The sequence below is a fragment of the Pinus tabuliformis genome, chromosome 6 (genome assembly GCF_031772625.1).
Source record: "Pinus tabuliformis cultivar Carrire ecotype Pingquan chromosome 6, CPIR1, whole genome shotgun sequence".
Classification (NCBI taxonomy): domain Eukaryota; kingdom Viridiplantae; phylum Streptophyta; class Pinopsida; order Pinales; family Pinaceae; genus Pinus; species Pinus tabuliformis.
Genome location: NC_142292.1, coordinates 1,436,599,000 through 1,436,617,407, shown reverse-complemented (window position 1 = coordinate 1,436,617,407; position 18,408 = coordinate 1,436,599,000). Strand labels below are relative to the sequence as shown.

At 33.5% G+C, this 18,408-nt stretch overlaps 1 protein-coding gene and 2 long non-coding RNA genes across 3 annotated transcripts in view; all 3 read left to right on the top strand.

Moving 5' to 3' along the window:
* Nucleotides 1–9,120: 9,120 nt before the first annotated feature.
* LOC149264022 (uncharacterized) lies at nucleotides 9,121–10,628 on the top strand. Its single transcript, XR_016250022.1, has 4 exons — nucleotides 9,121–9,644; nucleotides 9,814–9,899; nucleotides 10,160–10,298; nucleotides 10,468–10,628. It is a non-coding gene; the product is annotated as an uncharacterized LOC149264022 (long non-coding RNA).
* Nucleotides 10,629–10,704: 76 nt separating this feature from the next.
* On the top strand, nucleotides 10,705–12,865 carry LOC149264021 (uncharacterized). Its single transcript, XM_089393895.1, has 3 exons — nucleotides 10,705–10,888; nucleotides 10,971–12,327; nucleotides 12,438–12,865. The coding sequence occupies exons 1-3, from the start codon at nucleotides 10,705–10,707 to the stop codon at nucleotides 12,460–12,462; spliced, it is 1,566 nt and encodes a 521-aa protein (XP_089250021.1). The 3' UTR covers nucleotides 12,463–12,865.
* A 2,970-nt stretch (nucleotides 12,866–15,835) lies between these two features.
* The window catches only part of LOC149264020 (uncharacterized), a 131,773-nt gene continuing 129,200 nt past the window's right edge, over nucleotides 15,836–18,408 (top strand). Inside the window, exon 1 of the long non-coding RNA XR_016252002.1 lies at nucleotides 15,836–15,989. This is a non-coding gene — a long non-coding RNA (uncharacterized LOC149264020). The remainder of the gene's footprint in view (nucleotides 15,990–18,408) is intronic.

The window sequence follows — 18,408 nt, the reverse complement described above, 5'->3', positions numbered from 1 at the left end:
ATGTAATATATCTGATTCATTTAACATAACTATAAATTAATTTACAATATTTATAATGATTACTCAATTTTAAATAAGTTTCATAATTAATTCTGCCAACTTCCAAGATATGGGAATCAATAATTCAATATAAGAAAGATTAATGCACAATGATTTATAACAATAAGACTCTTTCAATAAAGTAACTTTTAAGAATGACACACTTCTCAAAAGATATTGATAACTATTAAGAAATATTACATTGAATATTAAGATAAGAATGAAAGTTGTTATTTCAACTATTATATATGAAATAAAAATGAGATCTCATATTTCACATTTTATATATAAAAAAATTAAAAAAATAATAATAATAATATATTTATACTATTCATTATTATTATATATATAATATTAAAATAATTGTCAGTTTATTAAATTATTGATAACATTGAAAAATATATAACAATACGTATTGGGAAAGATTCAAATTCTAATAAAATACTTCTGGACATTATTATACAGAAGTCGATTTAGTTCTCAATAATAATGATTTATTTATTTATATTTAATCATAATATATTATTTTTACTTTATTCATTATTTATAAATCATGATATTAAAATAAAATCAATATTTCTTATTTATTTTAAAATTTTAATTTTTAAAATCATATATTTTAATAATAACAAATTTTCCAAAATTTTAATTTAATTACAGAGATGTTTAATTTTCATGGTATATTTTTTATAGTTTACATAAATAAATATTGATATTTATTTGCAAAGTATATATACGTTTTTATTCATTATTTTAAAAGTGTTATATGAACATGTGTCATATAAAATAAGCTTTGTGTTTTTTGGCATGTGGTATGGATAAGGTATTTTCTCATGTTATTATCACAAAATCTATATCTCCATGGTTAGGAACTTGTTATATGTTCTATCAAATGTATATATGTTTAAATTATATAGTAATTATTTTTATCATTACTGATTATTAATATTATTTTGAATAAACTTAGAATTTAGTTAATTTTTATGACTTTTTTAAGTTTAGCAACTTGAAATGTACGATTAAGTAAGCATTTTAAAAGAAAAATAGAGAAGCGGGCATAGTGCACAGATTGCTCAAAACAATTTGTATTATTCAATTACAAAGCCCAGATACATGCCACATAAATAGTTCTTTATCAGATCCAATAGTTTTCAAACAAGGAAAATATTGGTGTGAAAATCTCTCAACCAAACTCCAACAATCAACAAACCAATCCTATCTATATACTACTGTAAGCATAATTCCAAGTCCCCCCTTTTAATGCTTACATTACATCATTACAAATATTATTATAGGAAACATAAATTACATATAGTCACATATGTTTGTCCAGTCTTCATCAGCACTCACATCCACTCTGGAATCATGCAAGCATTGCTCTTTCTTCACCACCTTATCTTTGAGTTGTCACTTCAACTCCATTTAAAACATAAATGTCTCTTACCATCTTTGATGAACTTTGTATATTTTCTGTATTCACGCTTTTGTGATTCATAATAAATTAAGAAAAGCCTTTCAGTAGAAATCATATAAGAGAAATTTGTATAATTGATGCTTCTCGATCTCCTAAAAGACAATCCTGATACTAGACCACCCTATGGACAAACTCCCATCTATCAAAATGCAACAAACTACACTTTTGATAGTTGTATAGTTGAACTATCTTGGTACTGAGTGTATCCAACAATCAATCATGCAACTGACCTTTCTACACTCATGGATCTCATAGTGTAACCTATAGTCATTGTCGAGGGGTTTCCAAGCATGAAGAACACCAAATCATAACATTAGAAACACAATCAAAATAGTGATGTGTTCAAGAGTTTTCGAGCGCCAAGAACCACTGATTTGAATTATGCAGCACTATTCAATAACTGGTTCTACACCTTTTTACAAACCGAAAATATATATAAATGAAAAAATAACTAAATTCATTTCCTACACCTATGCATTAAATTCAAAGAAAACTTGAACACATCTTAAAAGTCACTACTCCATGTTGGTAGTATAGAATACGAAGGCTCAGTCACATAAATATGAAACTTTTCCATTTGGCTCTGCTCAGGAGAGAAAAATGTATGTCTACCATTGACAAAATGACTCGAGCTAATATCCCAAAGCCATTAATCCCACAACTCTAGATTAACCACACTATGAATAATAACCTCAAACAGACTACAATAATTGTCCAGGATTCGACCCACTGCTTCGATGAGGTTCCCAAGTAGCAAATATATTTCTCCATGGACTTTATGCAAGAAGCAGTTTTCCAAGGAAATATGTTGTTGATGCAGTTGTCATCATAGCATAGGTGATACTCCAATCCGGCTATGGCCATGAAGCCCATAAAACACCATCAAAGTTCTCATATACTCGACCTTGACTTCATAGTTTTTAATATCGGAAAAATGCCCATCTTCATATATCCCAGTGAATAACAATCGTCATCCATCTTCCTCATCTCCAATACCACTTTACTTGAATCCACCTGCAATATAATATAACTGTCAACAATGGAAATATCTACATATCTTGGAAAACAACAACTTTATCATGGAACTTTATATCTATTAACATCGTGGAAAAGGAGTAGACGATGATGGAGATGTTTTGCATTGCATAATCATAATGCAGTTGACCTCTTCACCATGGCATGGACGAGATGGGTCTTTTTGTTGATTTACTAGTTTGTAGGAAACAAGATGTGAGATGTTGTCAACATTGTCTGCATAAGACTCCGATGGTGGAAACTAGAATCAATGTTGGCTAATGAGTTATCCTTAATGGAAAAACACTTGATAAATATGTGAACATGATGGTAGCAGAATGAGTATACAAGCCAGTACAAATGTGACAGAGAGATTGGACAAAGGAATATCAATTCAGAGACAGAGGAAGAATAAACGTAATGTTTTAAGAAGTATACATGGGTCCTGTGAACAAAGGTCGTGTATATGCGGGTATGGTGAAGCAATGCCGTGTACAGTGTCCGCATAATAGTATTCTCAATACCAAGAGTCTTTACCATGGTATTAGCCCATAGTAATGAGCTCGACAATAGATATTTGATCTCGTCAAAGAATACCATCGGCATAACTACAAAACTGTCCTAAGGTATTGACTAAGGACTAAGCTATATAAGGAGATGGATATCAAAGTGTTGGGCATGTGAGTATTGGGTTATTGATGATTGGTTTGTTCTGAAATACGTGTGCACCAAGGAGTATGATGATGGATCAAATCTATTAGATCTTAAATGACTACATATTGAGTAATTTGCTTATGGTTTGATAGATCTATGATGATGATATTATGATGTGTATCTGTTATGGTGTATGGCGAGATTTGAGTTTGACAGTTGTTCTAGTGTACAACAAAGGTTTGACTCAGTAATTACATATCAATACACAAGTTTTCTTCAGAAGGGTTGCATACATAAGCGAACCTTCTTTTCTTTAGTTGCGTATATATTCTGCAGTATCAAAAAATCTATATGCGGGTGTTAACTTTGGAAGGCGCATACATATGCGGAAATTTTTTATAAGGGTCATGTACATATGTTAGGGTTTTGCAGTATGAGCTAATGATAATGATTGACTAGTTTTATTATGTTTGATGCTAGTCTTTCATGATAATTTGCATTTAACAATGTTGGTTGGGTTGAAATGATGAATAGAAATGATGTTGCTATTGATGATCTGTATGCGATTCAAAGATCTATTATGGGGTCAGTGTGTGCTTCATTGATTGTTTCAGTAGTACAGTAATTTAGATTTAGATTTCTGTGTTTTGAGATCTGTACGCAGATCATCCTAAGGGGAAGCACATATATACATGGGTATGCTTATGAATAGTAGCATATATATTCTAACATATGTTTAATCAGGGTTTGGAGTGACAAGATCTGGTTTTTATGATGAACAATTTGTAGTCTGGTATTCTGATGAATGGGTATATAGTGATATAAGTTGGTTTATTTGTTTGAATAAGTGTTTTTAATATTTGGCTTCATGATCCAGTTAGTTCAGTGACTTGATTCAATGTTGATTTCAGTATTTCTATCTGAGATTTGGAATGGATCTAGTTTGAAATATTCTAAAAAGTGATCCATAAAGAACTGAGAAAAAGGGGGTTGTAGCTCCCTTCGAATAGAAGCTGGAGAATGGGAGAAGGTTGTGGCCTTCTCCAGGTGGGTGCCTACATATTGGTATGAGTCTGCACTAGTACAATATTGTAAGAAATTTCTCTTTATAATAGAAGAAGAAGACGGAGACGACAACATCGGTGGTTTTCTCCCATATTCGGTTTCCACCTAAAAATCCTGGTGTTCATGAGTATTGATGTGTGATGGTTTATTATGTTCTTATTGCACATGGTTATTGTTTAATTAATGTCTAATGAATTACTGACACACTCGTTCAAGTTAAACAAACGATAAATTAATAAAAAGTTAGTAAACTGGGCATATGCTACTTGTCTTAATCACAATCAGGTACATACGCAGGTTTACTTCATAAGAGTAGTGCACAAAAATCTGAATAATAAAAGAAAAAGGTTAATTAGTTTACAAACACTGATTCACCCCCCTTAGTATAGTTCCTAACAGTCTCGATGCAGATAATGCCATTAGATCAACACACAACCACACACAATTTTACATTGTGTGCAAAACGCACAACAAAAAAAAACAACGTACAACAATATTTTCTAACACATAGAAAATCCACACTCTCCTCTAGTAATTAATGTACAAAGTATCAAACCTGAGATATCTTTTATTTTCCTAGGCCCTTCCATGAGGGAGTGAGGCCCATATGGGCTCTTATACCAAAAAGAAAAATGGAGAAACAAACATAGTGCACAGATTGCTCAAAACAATTTGCATTATTCAATTACGAAGCCCAGATGCATGCCACATAAATAGTACTTTATGCGATCCAATAGATTACAAACAAGGATAATATGTTGTGAAAATCTCTTAACTAAACTCCATCAATAAACAAACCAATCATACATATAAACTATTGTAAGCATTATTCCAAGTGTTTTGATTTGATTTTGATATCGATATTTACTAGCCATGGTTAATTATATATTAAATTTAATTATTTATTATTATATATTAAATTTAATTGAAGTGTTGAACTAGTAAATTATATATTAAATTAAAATATTTTTTTCTTTTTTAAAAGCACATCTATAAATTAAAATAATTTATAAATTTGTATTTTTAAGATTAATATATTTTTTTATTTACTATATTCTCACCGGGTGTAGAATAGATGGTGATGGCGTGTATTGTTATGCCATTTCGTGATATGGACGTCACTAGTTCGAAATGCCCTGAGCAAAAATTCAACCATGTTAAGGTGCAAAAGTCCAGCTATTATGGCCCAAACCAGATGCAACCCTTAGATGATATTGATGGCTTAGATGTCCATATATCCTAATTTCTCAAACCAAAAATTAAATATGTAGTAATCAAATTAAATATGTAGTAGTCTCAAAACTCGCAGGGCTTACCAGAAAAAATATTTAATATAATATTAATATATAATTAACATTTACAATTAAATAAAATAACACAATATTTTAATTTTTATAATTATTTATAAGAATAATTATATTAATTATAAAAAAATTATTTTAATAGTGGATGGAAAAATATTGATTTTATTTTCTTTATGAATTTTTTTATAACTTATCATTATCTCATTTTATTAATTATTGTGAATTAATAGATTATCTAAAATTTATTTAATATATATTTTTATGGATAATGTAAAATTTTATTATATATATTAGGATCTTATTTCATAAAATATTAAAAAAAAAACATCAAATCATCTTTATAAATATAATATTAATTATTTTATTATAAATATTATAAACCGAATATAATATAATTGAGCATGAGCATATAAAGCATGTTGTGTAGTTGGAATAATTTACATCAAATCATCTTTATAAATATAATATTAATTTTTTTATTATAAATATTATAAACGGAATATAATATAATTGAGCATGAGCATATAAAGCATGTTGTGTAGTTGGAATAATTTTAAAATAGTAAATAAAATTTTAAAAATAATTGACAATAAAATAATAATAATAATAATAATAATAATAATAATTATTATTATTATTATTATTATTTGTAACTTTTAAATTACATTTTTAGCATATTTAAATTTATATTGTGTTTATAAAATTGGGACAACGACCATGATTAATATCTAGATCCAGTCGATATTAGTTTATATTGGCAAATTCATTATATTAACAACAACTCCGATTTTAAAATCCATCATTGATCATGGGTGTTTTCTAAGTTTTTTTTTTCTTCTTCCATACATCAATTCATTCAAAGTACCAATGTCTATAAATATTGTTGAGGAGACAATTACTGCCCTTTCTCGAGACATATCTACCTCCAGAGGGTCTTCGGTGTGGTTGCTTCCTTATCACTATCTAAATGGTACAATTAATGGAAGCACTTGTGGGCACTCATAGGCGAGGCTAGAATTATTGTTGAGTTTTGTTCTAACTTATTCATGGGGAGATCCCTAACATGAAAGGAATGAATTAGAATGGTTTGTGGCCACACTGAGGCTATAGGCCTTGAATTATCTGAAGGTGTTTTTGGTTGTTACTTGCTACCTTCCCGAGGAATAGGATATTTCTTAGAAACCTTTGATGTTTTGGGATCCTACCACCTCTCGGTCCTTTTCTTATCTGCCGAGGGTGGAGAGGACCCTTGAGATGACCAGGTTGTTGATAGATCTTGCAGCAGAAGGTCATGTTCCAATGGTTGTGAGTAATCAACTCCCCTCCATTTTAGAAAGATTTTCTTAGGTGATCCCTTGTTGAGATAAGCTTCAACACATATACGAGCAAATGTGACAATACCCTTTGCCAACATATTTGTATCAATCTTAATAAATTGGCCTAGGGCATCACCGACATCGACTAAAATATCTGCTTGCATCAGATCAAGAGGAAAATTAGGGAGTTAAACCCACACATGAGTGGTCAAAGCTAGTGTAGCTAGGGGATTACTTTCAACAAACCATGGTTGAAGAGAAAACCTAGATCAGCCCCAAAACCATGGTCTAAGATCAAGGCCCTCTTGCCGATTTCACAGATTCCAAAAATATATTATAAAGTAACCTTTTTAGCATAAGAAAAGATATATATTTGAATACTAGGTGCTAGACACCTTCTCCCAAAGTGCAAATGTTATAGGCCAAAATCCATTGAATCGAAAAATAAGAGCATGCTCCATGTAGTTAGCACTTAAAGAGTCAAAAAGATAATTTGACAGTTTAATATATGGGTTTTCTTCAATCTGATACATAATGAAGGCTGGCCCTTAGAGCTCTTTAAGAGATTGACACACAATTCCTCGCTTTAGGCCTTCTTTAAAAGAACAAGCTTGAGAGGAAGAGACCACACCCCTTCCTTTAGCTCCACCACACAATCTAGAAAATAAATTGACACGTCCTTTACTACACCATGATCACTTAGCATATTCTTGTAGTGAAGCAGACGACCCTCATAAAAAGGTGCGTAGAGGAATAGGGGATTTCGATCCGTTCTCAAATCTTGGTTGTAAGGGTGGAAACTGGATTTGTAGCTCGCACCTACAAACAAACAGTTCCTCCTGAGAGGGGGGTCACAAAAACATAAAATGTCGAAAGAACTTAATATCCACACACTAGTTTTGCTATTTTTTCCTCGACCCAATTGCTAACAGTATAATGAACCATCTCACATGGGATGACATCAAATTTATAGAGCTACTTCAGACAATTTTTGAGCTTGGAAACACATAAGTTAGCCAAAGCAACATAGGTCATTTCTGCTACCCTCCAAAGTTGTTGTTGTTGTCATTTCCATAGCCATCACTATTTCTCTAAATTATTAATTTAATATATATATATATATATATATAGATAGATATATATAAATTTATGCTCTAGAAGAATAATTTAAATAAATCTCTATTAAATCAAATAAAAACAAAAAAATATTATAAATTTATTAATAATACAAAATTAAAGGCAATATTTTATATAATAACTATTTTTAAGTTGTATTTGTATAAGAAACAAAGAGACAACGATTTACAACGCAGGAAAATATATTTATTACACATAATTTGATGTTGATTTTATTTAGTACATAGTAAAATCCATAAATTTTAATTGACATCTTTTCAAAAGTGATATAAAACATATTAATTTTAATTTGAATATAATTTAAATAAAATTCCAATATATTTAATAATATTTATGGTAGGGAAAAGTTCGATAAGATGCTTTCTGGATTTATTAAGGTATCACAATATTTGAGTTGAAATTAAAATGAGCATATGTTTATTCGATTTTAAATTGATTGACATCTGTAATTAGATTTTGATACCTTAGAAGTATAAGGTTCCCATCTCTCATCCACCTCTCAGGTTAATTATAAAGTTAATTATTCATCCACCTCTCAGGTTAATTATAAAGTTAATTATTCATCCACCTCTAATGTTGTAAAAAAAATACATGACGAAAAGGAAAGGAAATAGATGGATATGAAAATGAAAGATTGGACATAAACTGGACACATGTGGAGCATGGACGGAGAGTTGTGGTTTCGTGTACTGTGCACCACAGCTTTTATTGACAATAGGCGGGAGGGGGTGATATCGAAGAAGGAATACTATAAATAAAGAATAAAAATCGCAATCAATGGCCGTATTTTTAGCAATTTTTAATTTTCCTGTTTGTTGGTTAGTGGGAATCGAGATAGGGCGGAGCAGGTCGTACATGGGTAGGGAAAGATGCTGGATGGCGACGGCCCGCAGGCGTGCCGTGGTGCGCATAAACAGCATAAAGACCAAATTTAATCGGACTAGATCCTTCTCCGGCTGAAGGTTTTAATATCGCTTTGCTTTGCACTCAACATCACTGAGCCGTGCACAGTGGGGCTAAATGACGATCGGATTTTAAAGAAGGAAATAATTTGTTAGAGAGGCGTAACAGGTGTCGGCTTTAAAAGAAGGGGAGCAAAATTCCGGGCGAGGTTAGTTTTGTTGGCCATGGGGGTTCTGTTTTTCAAGATTGTGTGTATTTTTCAGATTTTCAGCAGACGAGGTTAAATTTGTTTGCCATGGCGGTTCTTCTGTGCAAGATTTTATATTGTTTATAGTTAATTTGGCCGCATTGTGTTGAGCGCTCTGGTACTGCAACTTGTATTAAGCATTCCCTTGGCAAGCAGCGCTGATCTGGTTGGATTTTTGTCTGCAATCTCTGGATTTGTGGATCTTGAATTCAGCGCTCCCGTTGATGCGTTCGAATCACGAGGAGGAAACCCTAACTTCGTGTTGAAGAGACGAAGCCATCATATAGCTTCTTGTTGTTTTGATATGATGTGTTTATGCTGCTACCGTGATAGTTCCAGTTTCTTGATTTTTGTCTTATCTGGACGTAGTTGCCCGGCGATGATGTATAGTTTGTGAAATGCAGGCGGGAACAGCCTGCTAAAGGGAGACAATTTACTTCTGCTGCCGCCTTTATTTTCTCACTGCGGAGCCAGGTTGCTTCTCCAATCCTGTAAGATTCTTTACTGAATGCGGTAAATGGACTATTTTCTGCCTTCGTTTTTTCTGTAAAGGTCGGATTGCATTTGTGCATTGATATCCTTTTAGAGGGCCCGAACCTTAGATTGCTATGAGTACTTATCCATCAAGGAAAAATACTAAATATAATACTTGTCGCACAGGAAAAGGAGCTGTAAAGAAGCGGGATGCAGCTTTAGACTTTAAAGCGAAACAATGGATTGGAGCAGAGAAACGGTTATATGCATAAGTAAACGCTTTACGTTTTGAACTTTTACAGATGTTGTCTGGATTCTTTAAAATAAAACTTTAAATGACAAAGAAGCTGCAGAAATACTTAAAATCTTAGAGCTTTAAGCTTAAATCTATGTGCTGACTCAAAACCCTAAGGACTCATAAAGATGTAAAAAAGGGATAATTGCACCAGAGCATATGTGTAAATTTAACCATGGACAATTTTTTGTTGACAGTGCGGTGTGATGATTTGATTTCATGACTTTGATCCTGCAGATATAGCGGATGCTTGTGCTCGTTTTGCCTTCAGCATGCACGGCGAGTAATTATAGAAAAGTCAGTCGGCCCCGGCAGCGTCCTTTCTTTCTCTTCTGGTCCATGGTACACATCAAACGAAGCTAAATCTTTACGAAATGTAAGTCTAGCTCCGGACGCTAGAGCTGCTACACATAATTTTAGCCTCAAATCAAGATGTAATGTGACTTTAAAGGCCAGGCAGCTGAATCTTTAGGGCGTTGAGGTATTAGGAGTCACACGCTTCTAGCGGTTTTGACATACGAATCTATCATTTTCGTTTACCGCAGGTCACCAGCTGGCTGGTCATAACTCCTTCACAGTTAGGAATCGCCGCAAAGGTCTCTCAAGGCTCGCAAGTTAACTACATTCGCTGAGACAGGCACAAGTGTGGCTCACAGTACTAGCAGGCAAAATCCGCCCAACACATGCGCCAAATATGTAGCAAGTTCGAAACTAGAAATTGTACGCAGGAGATAAGTCTCCGGTCCAAACCGAGCAGATTTGACCATGCTTATTCTGGTACGATGTTGAGCAATAGTTTGGAGGATTTGCAGGCCGGGTTCATGAGGGTTAAGAATAAAGAACCCCAAGTGGATATACACAGCAAAGATCTGGCGGCATTTTCTGAGTCTATTAATCAGAGTCGCCTGCAACAAGACTATGCGATCGGTTGTCGAAAGCATGATAATAACAAACTGCAACACGATGGCAAGGGTTCCAAGCGCAGGGCCGCTGGGAGAAGGAGAGAAAAGCAGCGATTGTTGAGTGCGCCTATCTGGGCTGACTGCAGGTAAAGATCGTCACAGTAAAGTCCGCACGGCGAAGGGACTTCGTGACCGAATGGTTAGGCTGTCTGATCCTACAGCAATTCAATTATATGACCTACACCAAGAGAGACTATGCCTTGAGCAGCCCAGTATGGCTGTGGACTGGTTAATTAAAGCTGCCAAATCAGCTATAGATGAGCTCAGCGTAGTAGACGAAGAAATGGCTTCTCCTTCTGCAGCTAACTTGGCTCAGCTGGCTTCCTCGAACTGTTCGAATGTCGAGCATTGTGTTGTATCGCCCAGAGAGAGTGCAACTGCGGCTGCTGCATCTGGCCTTACGGCGTTTAGAGTTTACCTTACCTCTCCAAAAGCCCAGGAGATGGATTCTCACGAGGCTTTTAGTGGAAAGGCCGTATCCATTATGAATCTGAAAGAATCAGACTTGGCAAGAAGTAGCAGCAGCATTTCAGATGGGAGCATAAAGGGATCAGCTGAACTTACCTCCAATTGTTCAATGTCAAAGCCAGCGGCTTCCAGGCGAGAGGCAAGATTAAAAGCAAGGGAACGAGCGAGGAGGAAATCTGCCTCAGCCCCAAATCCTGTCGGATCTCCACCGACCTTCCAGCAATTGAAGTCAGTGAAGCCTTCTCCAACCAGTCCGTTTAAGAGCTCTTTTCCTTATCCTATGCCTTCATTGGAGTCCCACTGCAGCAATGATGATAACCCATGTGGGACTCCCACTAGGGTCCTGTCCGGGATAGACAGTGTTCAGCAACTGTGGGGTTATAATAATATGCCATCTTACACAGAAATATGCATCCAAGACACTCATCTGCTCCAAAACATGCCATCTTATTCCACAGCAGCAATCCAAAAATCTATGCAGCCAGTGCCCAGCACCTCAGCTAGTGTTCACGCTGTTATTGAAAGTTCTTGTATTCAAGCCTCAGCTGAAATGGCTGACTCCACTATTCAGTTCGTCCATCCAAAGCAAATTCTACACTTGGGAGGAAACGGAACCCAAGTTCAGAGTAATGTATGCTATTCCAGTACTCCGAATATGACTATGAAAAGGGTGGAGCAACAACAGCAGCAACAATCAAACACCCACAATAGGCATTTTGGTTCCACGTTTGCTCCAACGCTTTCTAACGATATACATATCTCAACGTCAAGCCTAGCTGGCAGGGGACCCCTTCAGTCCAATATTTCTTCTATAACAAATATAGCTTCCCTCTCGCACGCTCAGAACAATGCCTATGGCGAAGCGTCTGCAAAAGCAGCGCATGATTTCGTTGCTCTTCGAGATTATGATGATCGCTTATTTCAGGAATTTTACTGCGCGCAGGACAACGTAACGTACGGACACAGTCAGCTATGGTATGATTTCTCACGAAATTAAATCTTTCCATTCTTGCAAATATTGAATCTGCCTGTGCTTTTCTTGGTGTTGTCTAATACTACTCGATTACTTGTTCGCGTATCGTTAGGGCAAAGGAGAGGGAAGATCTTTAGGACAGAGGAGACGGAATCCAGTGAAGGTTATTATTCCCGCATGCACTTCGGCCCATAATCTGTAATGAATTTTCAAGAGATTGATTACTAGTGTCTTCCATCTGTTCTTTTATTTCACTAGTATATAATGTTCTTAAATCATGGAATGTTTGAAAAAATTTAGTTGTAGATAAAGATCCATCCCATGAATCCCACGCTGATCGCAAATTATTGTATATTACTAACTTTGTCAAATATGACTGTGGGTGATTAAGAGGTAAAACCTTATTCATCATCATGTTGTACACGTGCTGAGAAGGGATAGCACTTGTAGATCAAACCCTAGGATTTCCATGTTTCTCAGATTTAGCACTTAATGTTTGTTTGATAAATGAAGTTCACAAAATTTAGTGGCGAGGTTAAAACATCAAAACTTGCACTGCTCTTTATCTGGAAATTAGCACTTTAGGAGTTTGCATTTTTAGCATCTTCACCCCTAGCAACAAATATGGTTCCTCGTTCTCTCTCTACTTCAAATATGTCCTAGCATTCTATATGCCTCGACCCTACTCTTGTTCAACATAGCACCGTGGTATCATATCTAATTTAGCTCATATGGATATAGATTAACATTAGATCTAATTTCATTAAAAGATGGAAAAGATTGAAGTGTTAAGCAGAGGTGATTTTCTCAATACTCAAAATCAGTTAAATAGAATTACATAGAAGACACCAATAATAAATGACTGGTGAGACTGAATTAGAAGTCAACCGAATTTACTGAACTAAAACTAACTATGACACTTGGAGTAAAGCTATAAAACTAACTATTACACTTGGAGTAACCTCTATGACACCCAACTGGTGGTTGGAATTAGTTGATCATAACAGAGCATCTATGCATAAGTGGCTTGCTTGTAGCTTGAATTTTTTTTTAAACAAATTTCTTCCACCAACTTCACCCAACCTTCTTCATAGCATCAACTTCTTCAAAGAGTGGAGACTATTTTTTTTAAAACAAATTTCTTTCCACAACACAATCGCCTACTCACCCAACCTTTTTCATAGCATCAACTTCTTCAAACAGTGGAGACTTCTTCCACATATGCTTGCTCATGTTTTTGGTTGCTCTATCAACGAAAGCAGACTCAAGTTTTAAGCAGACTCAATTTTGATACCATGTTAAAGAATTGAAAAATCTAGAGCAGAATACCCTTAGCGTGAAACAATTAAATAAAATTACATAGGAAACATCAACAATAAATAAAACTACAATGAAACAAAACTAAAACTCAACCTAATTAAACTGAATTAAAACTATCTAACACTTAAAGTAACCAGTACAATGCCTAACGGATGATTCCAATTAGATTCTGCGACAAATTCTGCTCAGTGTCTGTCGTAGTCACTGATTTAGTCACATTGCTTCACCGTGAAAAGTAAACCCTCCATTTCATATTGGAAGGAATTTTCTGCCGGCTAAAGCCCCTAAACATACTCACTTCCATTCGATCTAAGTAGGCGTCATAAGCAGTGTACCTCATTGAATTTTCCATCTTTTATGCATCTCTTTTCATTCTCTGTCCCGCTTCAATTGCCAAGGAAGAGGCAACTCACTTCAAAGCAAAATCGACAACATTAAATTTAAGGATCACGGCTCGCCTCAATCCTGAAACAGATTAATCGGGTGGTTGTGAGTCACGAGTCTCACCTTAGCAAGGGTTATGACGTTACTGATAACAAAATCATACCTACAGTCGCGGAATCTATTCTCCGATCACGAATACTGTAAACGATTTCATCTGTTCCATCAATTCAAAGAATTTTATACAGCAATTTTAGTAATTATGGTTTGTAATTTCAAAACTTCATAATTTTTTTTATCAAATTCGTAAGGATAATCCCTTTCAGAAAATAAGTTGTGTAATCGAAGATTAATCTCTGTCAGATTATGTTTATTAGATAATCAAATCATATATATATATATTATTCTAATTTCTAATTTATTAATTTGTTTTTTAATTTATTATAAATTTGTCTTTCTCATTTGTAAAGTAGGTTAGAGATCTTATTAAAGGGAAAGCTAATAAGTATTAATGAGTAAAGAGATCAAATTTGTTTAGGTCTAAATTTATTTGAGTATAAAAATTAATATGTATTTCTTTATTATTTAAATTGTATTTTTGAATATTATAAAAATTACATAACATGTGTATTGAGCTATTTTATCAGTGAGCATTAAATTGATTTTTTATTATTAATATATTTTTAAATATATATCAATATAAATTCATATTAAAATATTTTATTTTTTTATTATATATAAATACATATGAAGTTGATGTCACATCTTAAACATCTTACTCACATGTATTTTTTTACTTCTAATTGCTTGAAATTATATTATAAACAATTAATTAAATATGTAGAACAATTTTTTATTTTTGTTTTTTATTATAGCCAATATTACATTTAATATTTTATTTTTATTTTAAGAGGAAATACATATTCACACCTTTAACAGTCAATTCTAGAATGAACATTTAAGCTCAATAACTGTATTAGGATGAATAACAACTATTTTACCGAAATTAGAAGATACATCCTCGTATGATTCTCCCTGTAAACATTAAAAAAAAAAATTTCAATACCTAAAATGTCAACAGAAGCCTGAAAACATAGAAGAAATGGTTTTTTCGTCCTCTTATATGACTGTTGAAAAACATGAAGATGATTCCACTTCTTCGAAAGTGACTGTCATTTATTATGTCAAGCCTAAAAACTTACGAGAATCGTCAGATTTGTTGAAATCTTATACGCCTGCCAACCTTTCCTGCACAAACCATATTTTCGAAACGATTAGGATCGATATTTGATGTGGAAGCGCTGCTTCACGAAGATATAACCTTTTAGCTATTTATACTTCTAAGGCCTTTATACCCTGGAATGTTAAACCTGCAGTTGGCATCGTCAAATTTTAGATGATCTTCTGAATGCGTGGTGTTATGGTAACTCTTTGGAACATTATAGACCGACAAACGTAACATGGACATTTCGTTAAAAAAATTCGCTTTCTTGTTTAATTTTAATTAATACATTGAACGTACATTTTGGGCTCGCCGAAAGGATCCCTTCATGGATTCGGTTATAATGTTCCACCTAAAATTGCTGTTGACATCGTCTGACTGATACGTACAGTCGAAAGAGAAAAATAAAATATCTCCTTTCTCTACGGTTGTTCACTTTATCAATTGATGATTTTTGTGAAATGCTAGGCAGAAGGAAAGAAAAACGGATTCCAATCCAGAGATATAGACTACATTGAATACAGGCAATAGCTGCAGGTTTAAGGCTAAGCAAAAGTCATCCTATACTAACTCTCGAAATAAAGTACATGACAGGCAGCTCGAGGAATAGCGAACAGAAGGCAGTTGCGGCCTTCATTTTAAGCAGATTAAGCAAATTCAAGAAATCGACTTTACTTTGGGATGTAGCTGATGACCGTCAAATTTTCCATGCAAATCTCAATTACATGACGGTGTACACAGGTAAGGGCTCCCATCTTGAAACTCTTTATTTATAAATTAAATGCTAAAGTAATTTATAAGTTTAAGGATTGCAATGTTTTCCTTTCTTTTCATTTTTCTCAGTTGCTTTGTCGTTCAAGATCAATACCTTCGAAATATTGCACACAAAATTATTTATATATTATTATTATTGTACATGATATTATATATTTATATTCGGACTATATTTATATAAGTTTAGATACTTAAAATTAAAAACTTAAGGTTATAATAATTAATATATGTATTACGACGAGGAAAAGAAAAGTAATAATTAATATCAAGGATATCTTTTTTTGGTAGGGTACTTGTTTGTATATATTTTTGGGTTGATTGATTCTTTTTCATCATTTTTATCTATTTTGAAATATCATAAACTGAGCTCAATCATAACCATTCATTCTAAAACGTACTTTTACTTGCCGTCGAAAATATAGTTACTTTAGACTACTAAATCAATTGCTACATTTTAAATGACTAAACTACTAGTCATGTCATTCTATTGATGTAATTCCATCTATGAAATACATTACCCGCCCCTATCACGTCATTTCAAGAGTCAATCATACAACACAACTTTCATTTATATTCATTATCATTTATTTATAGCATTTACTAATATAGATGTTCTGAATACATTAATGAATATTTCAGTGTAGATGTGATCGTTGCTAACGCGAAAGAGCATTTTGCCTAAATAAGTAGATAACAATTATAGGGAAGAAAAAAAAACACAACAAATATCACCATGAGCGCTTTTGCCTCTCTCGTTTCTGCCACGAGGCCTATCGACCCTAGTTCACAGACACGAAATGAAGGATTCGCAAAAACCATAATACAAACACGTTGTGATGGCTCGTGACTTGGTCTTTGTTGATTCGTAGCATAACTATTTCGATGCATGGAATAGTCGATCTTTTGCTCTTGGATTACGCGTTGCGTTCGCATGAACCTACTACAGTAGGTAGGCATGCCTTGCCTAAGCTCCACGCACCTTGCCTAAGCTCCACGCCATGAATCATGCCATCATTTATTGTTGATGGGATCAAAAACCTTATTCATGTCATTCCAGACGTAGACGCCCTCCAAGCAATCGGGTATTTCCCCACAGCCTCCAACTCATGCTACACGGGGAACTCTATAATGGTAGCAACGTTGCCACTTATTTGATTTTCCGAATATGTAGTCTTTGGGAGTGGCTATTTTTCTCCATGTGGATGATATATGAATTCTCCACCGTGTAGTGTGGTCATGTTGAATTTCGAGTAGGTGGATGTTATGTCTCCACATATTCTTGGGCCATCTTATAAAGGACTTATACCCAAAATTACTACCTCCAATATCACATAAAAAAATTATTGTTTCTATATTATTATCGCAGACAATCTCATCAGATAAGTCAATTTATCTTATTTAGTAAATCTAGTTCTTTATCTTATTTAGTAAATCTAGTTATTTGAGATAATATCTAAATAAAACAAAATACAAAAAAACACAAAAGTAGAATTTAATTTAAATTTACTAACAATTATTATATGATGATAAATATCACATAATAAGTAAAAGACAAGTAAAAGTTAATATCTCTCACTTGTTATTCTACATTTAAGTTAATATCTCTAATTTATTATTATTATATATATATATATATATATATATATTTAGTGGAATTATCCGTAAGAAAAGCCAAGATAAATAGATTATTGATCAAATAAGAATATAAACTACAATAAACGGTTAATATAAATTGGTGCAAGCTTGACTTAAATTTGAAGGAAACTTATGAGAACCAAGTTACCTAATGAGTTACACCACTAGGTAGCATATGTTATAGTCTAGGTATTTTTCAAGTCAATTTTATGGTAATCAAATATAGATTTTCTAGAACCATGGTGCAAGCTTGACTTAAATTTGAAAGAAGCTTATGAGAACCAATTTACCTAATGGGTTACACCACTGGGTAGCATGTGTTATAGTCTAGGTATTTTTCAAGTCAATTTTATGGTAATCAAATATAGATTTTCTAGAACCATAAGTTTGACTTGTGTAATTTGTAGAATACTAATGTCCCAAGGGATTTTTAGGGCCCACTAAATCCATTTATGCATGTAAGAATGCATTTTAAAGAATTGGAAATTACCATATAACCAAAACCTATATCACCAAATTGTTAAGGTCGGGAAAGGAGAACTTATTGCACACAAAACTATGTTGAGGGATCTATACAATAATGTAATTGTTCAAATATAACTAAAGAAATGATGTCTCAATATAGAAAAGTTATCTTGCACACTTGATCTAATAATTGATGGAATATCTCAACTTCATACAAAACTAGGAAGCTAACTAGTTGGAGAAAATATCGTACCCAACTAGGCATCGACAACTACCTAAACAATAG

What these genes read in the sequence shown, in the direction of transcription:
- LOC149264021 (XM_089393895.1), top strand. Translation starts at nt 10,705, where the DNA reads ATGTTGAGCAATAGTTTGGAGGATTTGCAGGCCGGGTTCATGAGGGTT. An exon ending in TAACAAACTGCAACACGATG is followed by an intron (nt 10,889 to 10,970) that starts GCAAGGGTTCCA and finishes GGCTGACTGCAG; the next exon opens with GTAAAGATCGTCACAGTAAA. An exon ending in TACGGACACAGTCAGCTATG is followed by an intron (nt 12,328 to 12,437) that starts GTATGATTTCTC and finishes GCGTATCGTTAG; the next exon opens with GGCAAAGGAGAGGGAAGATC.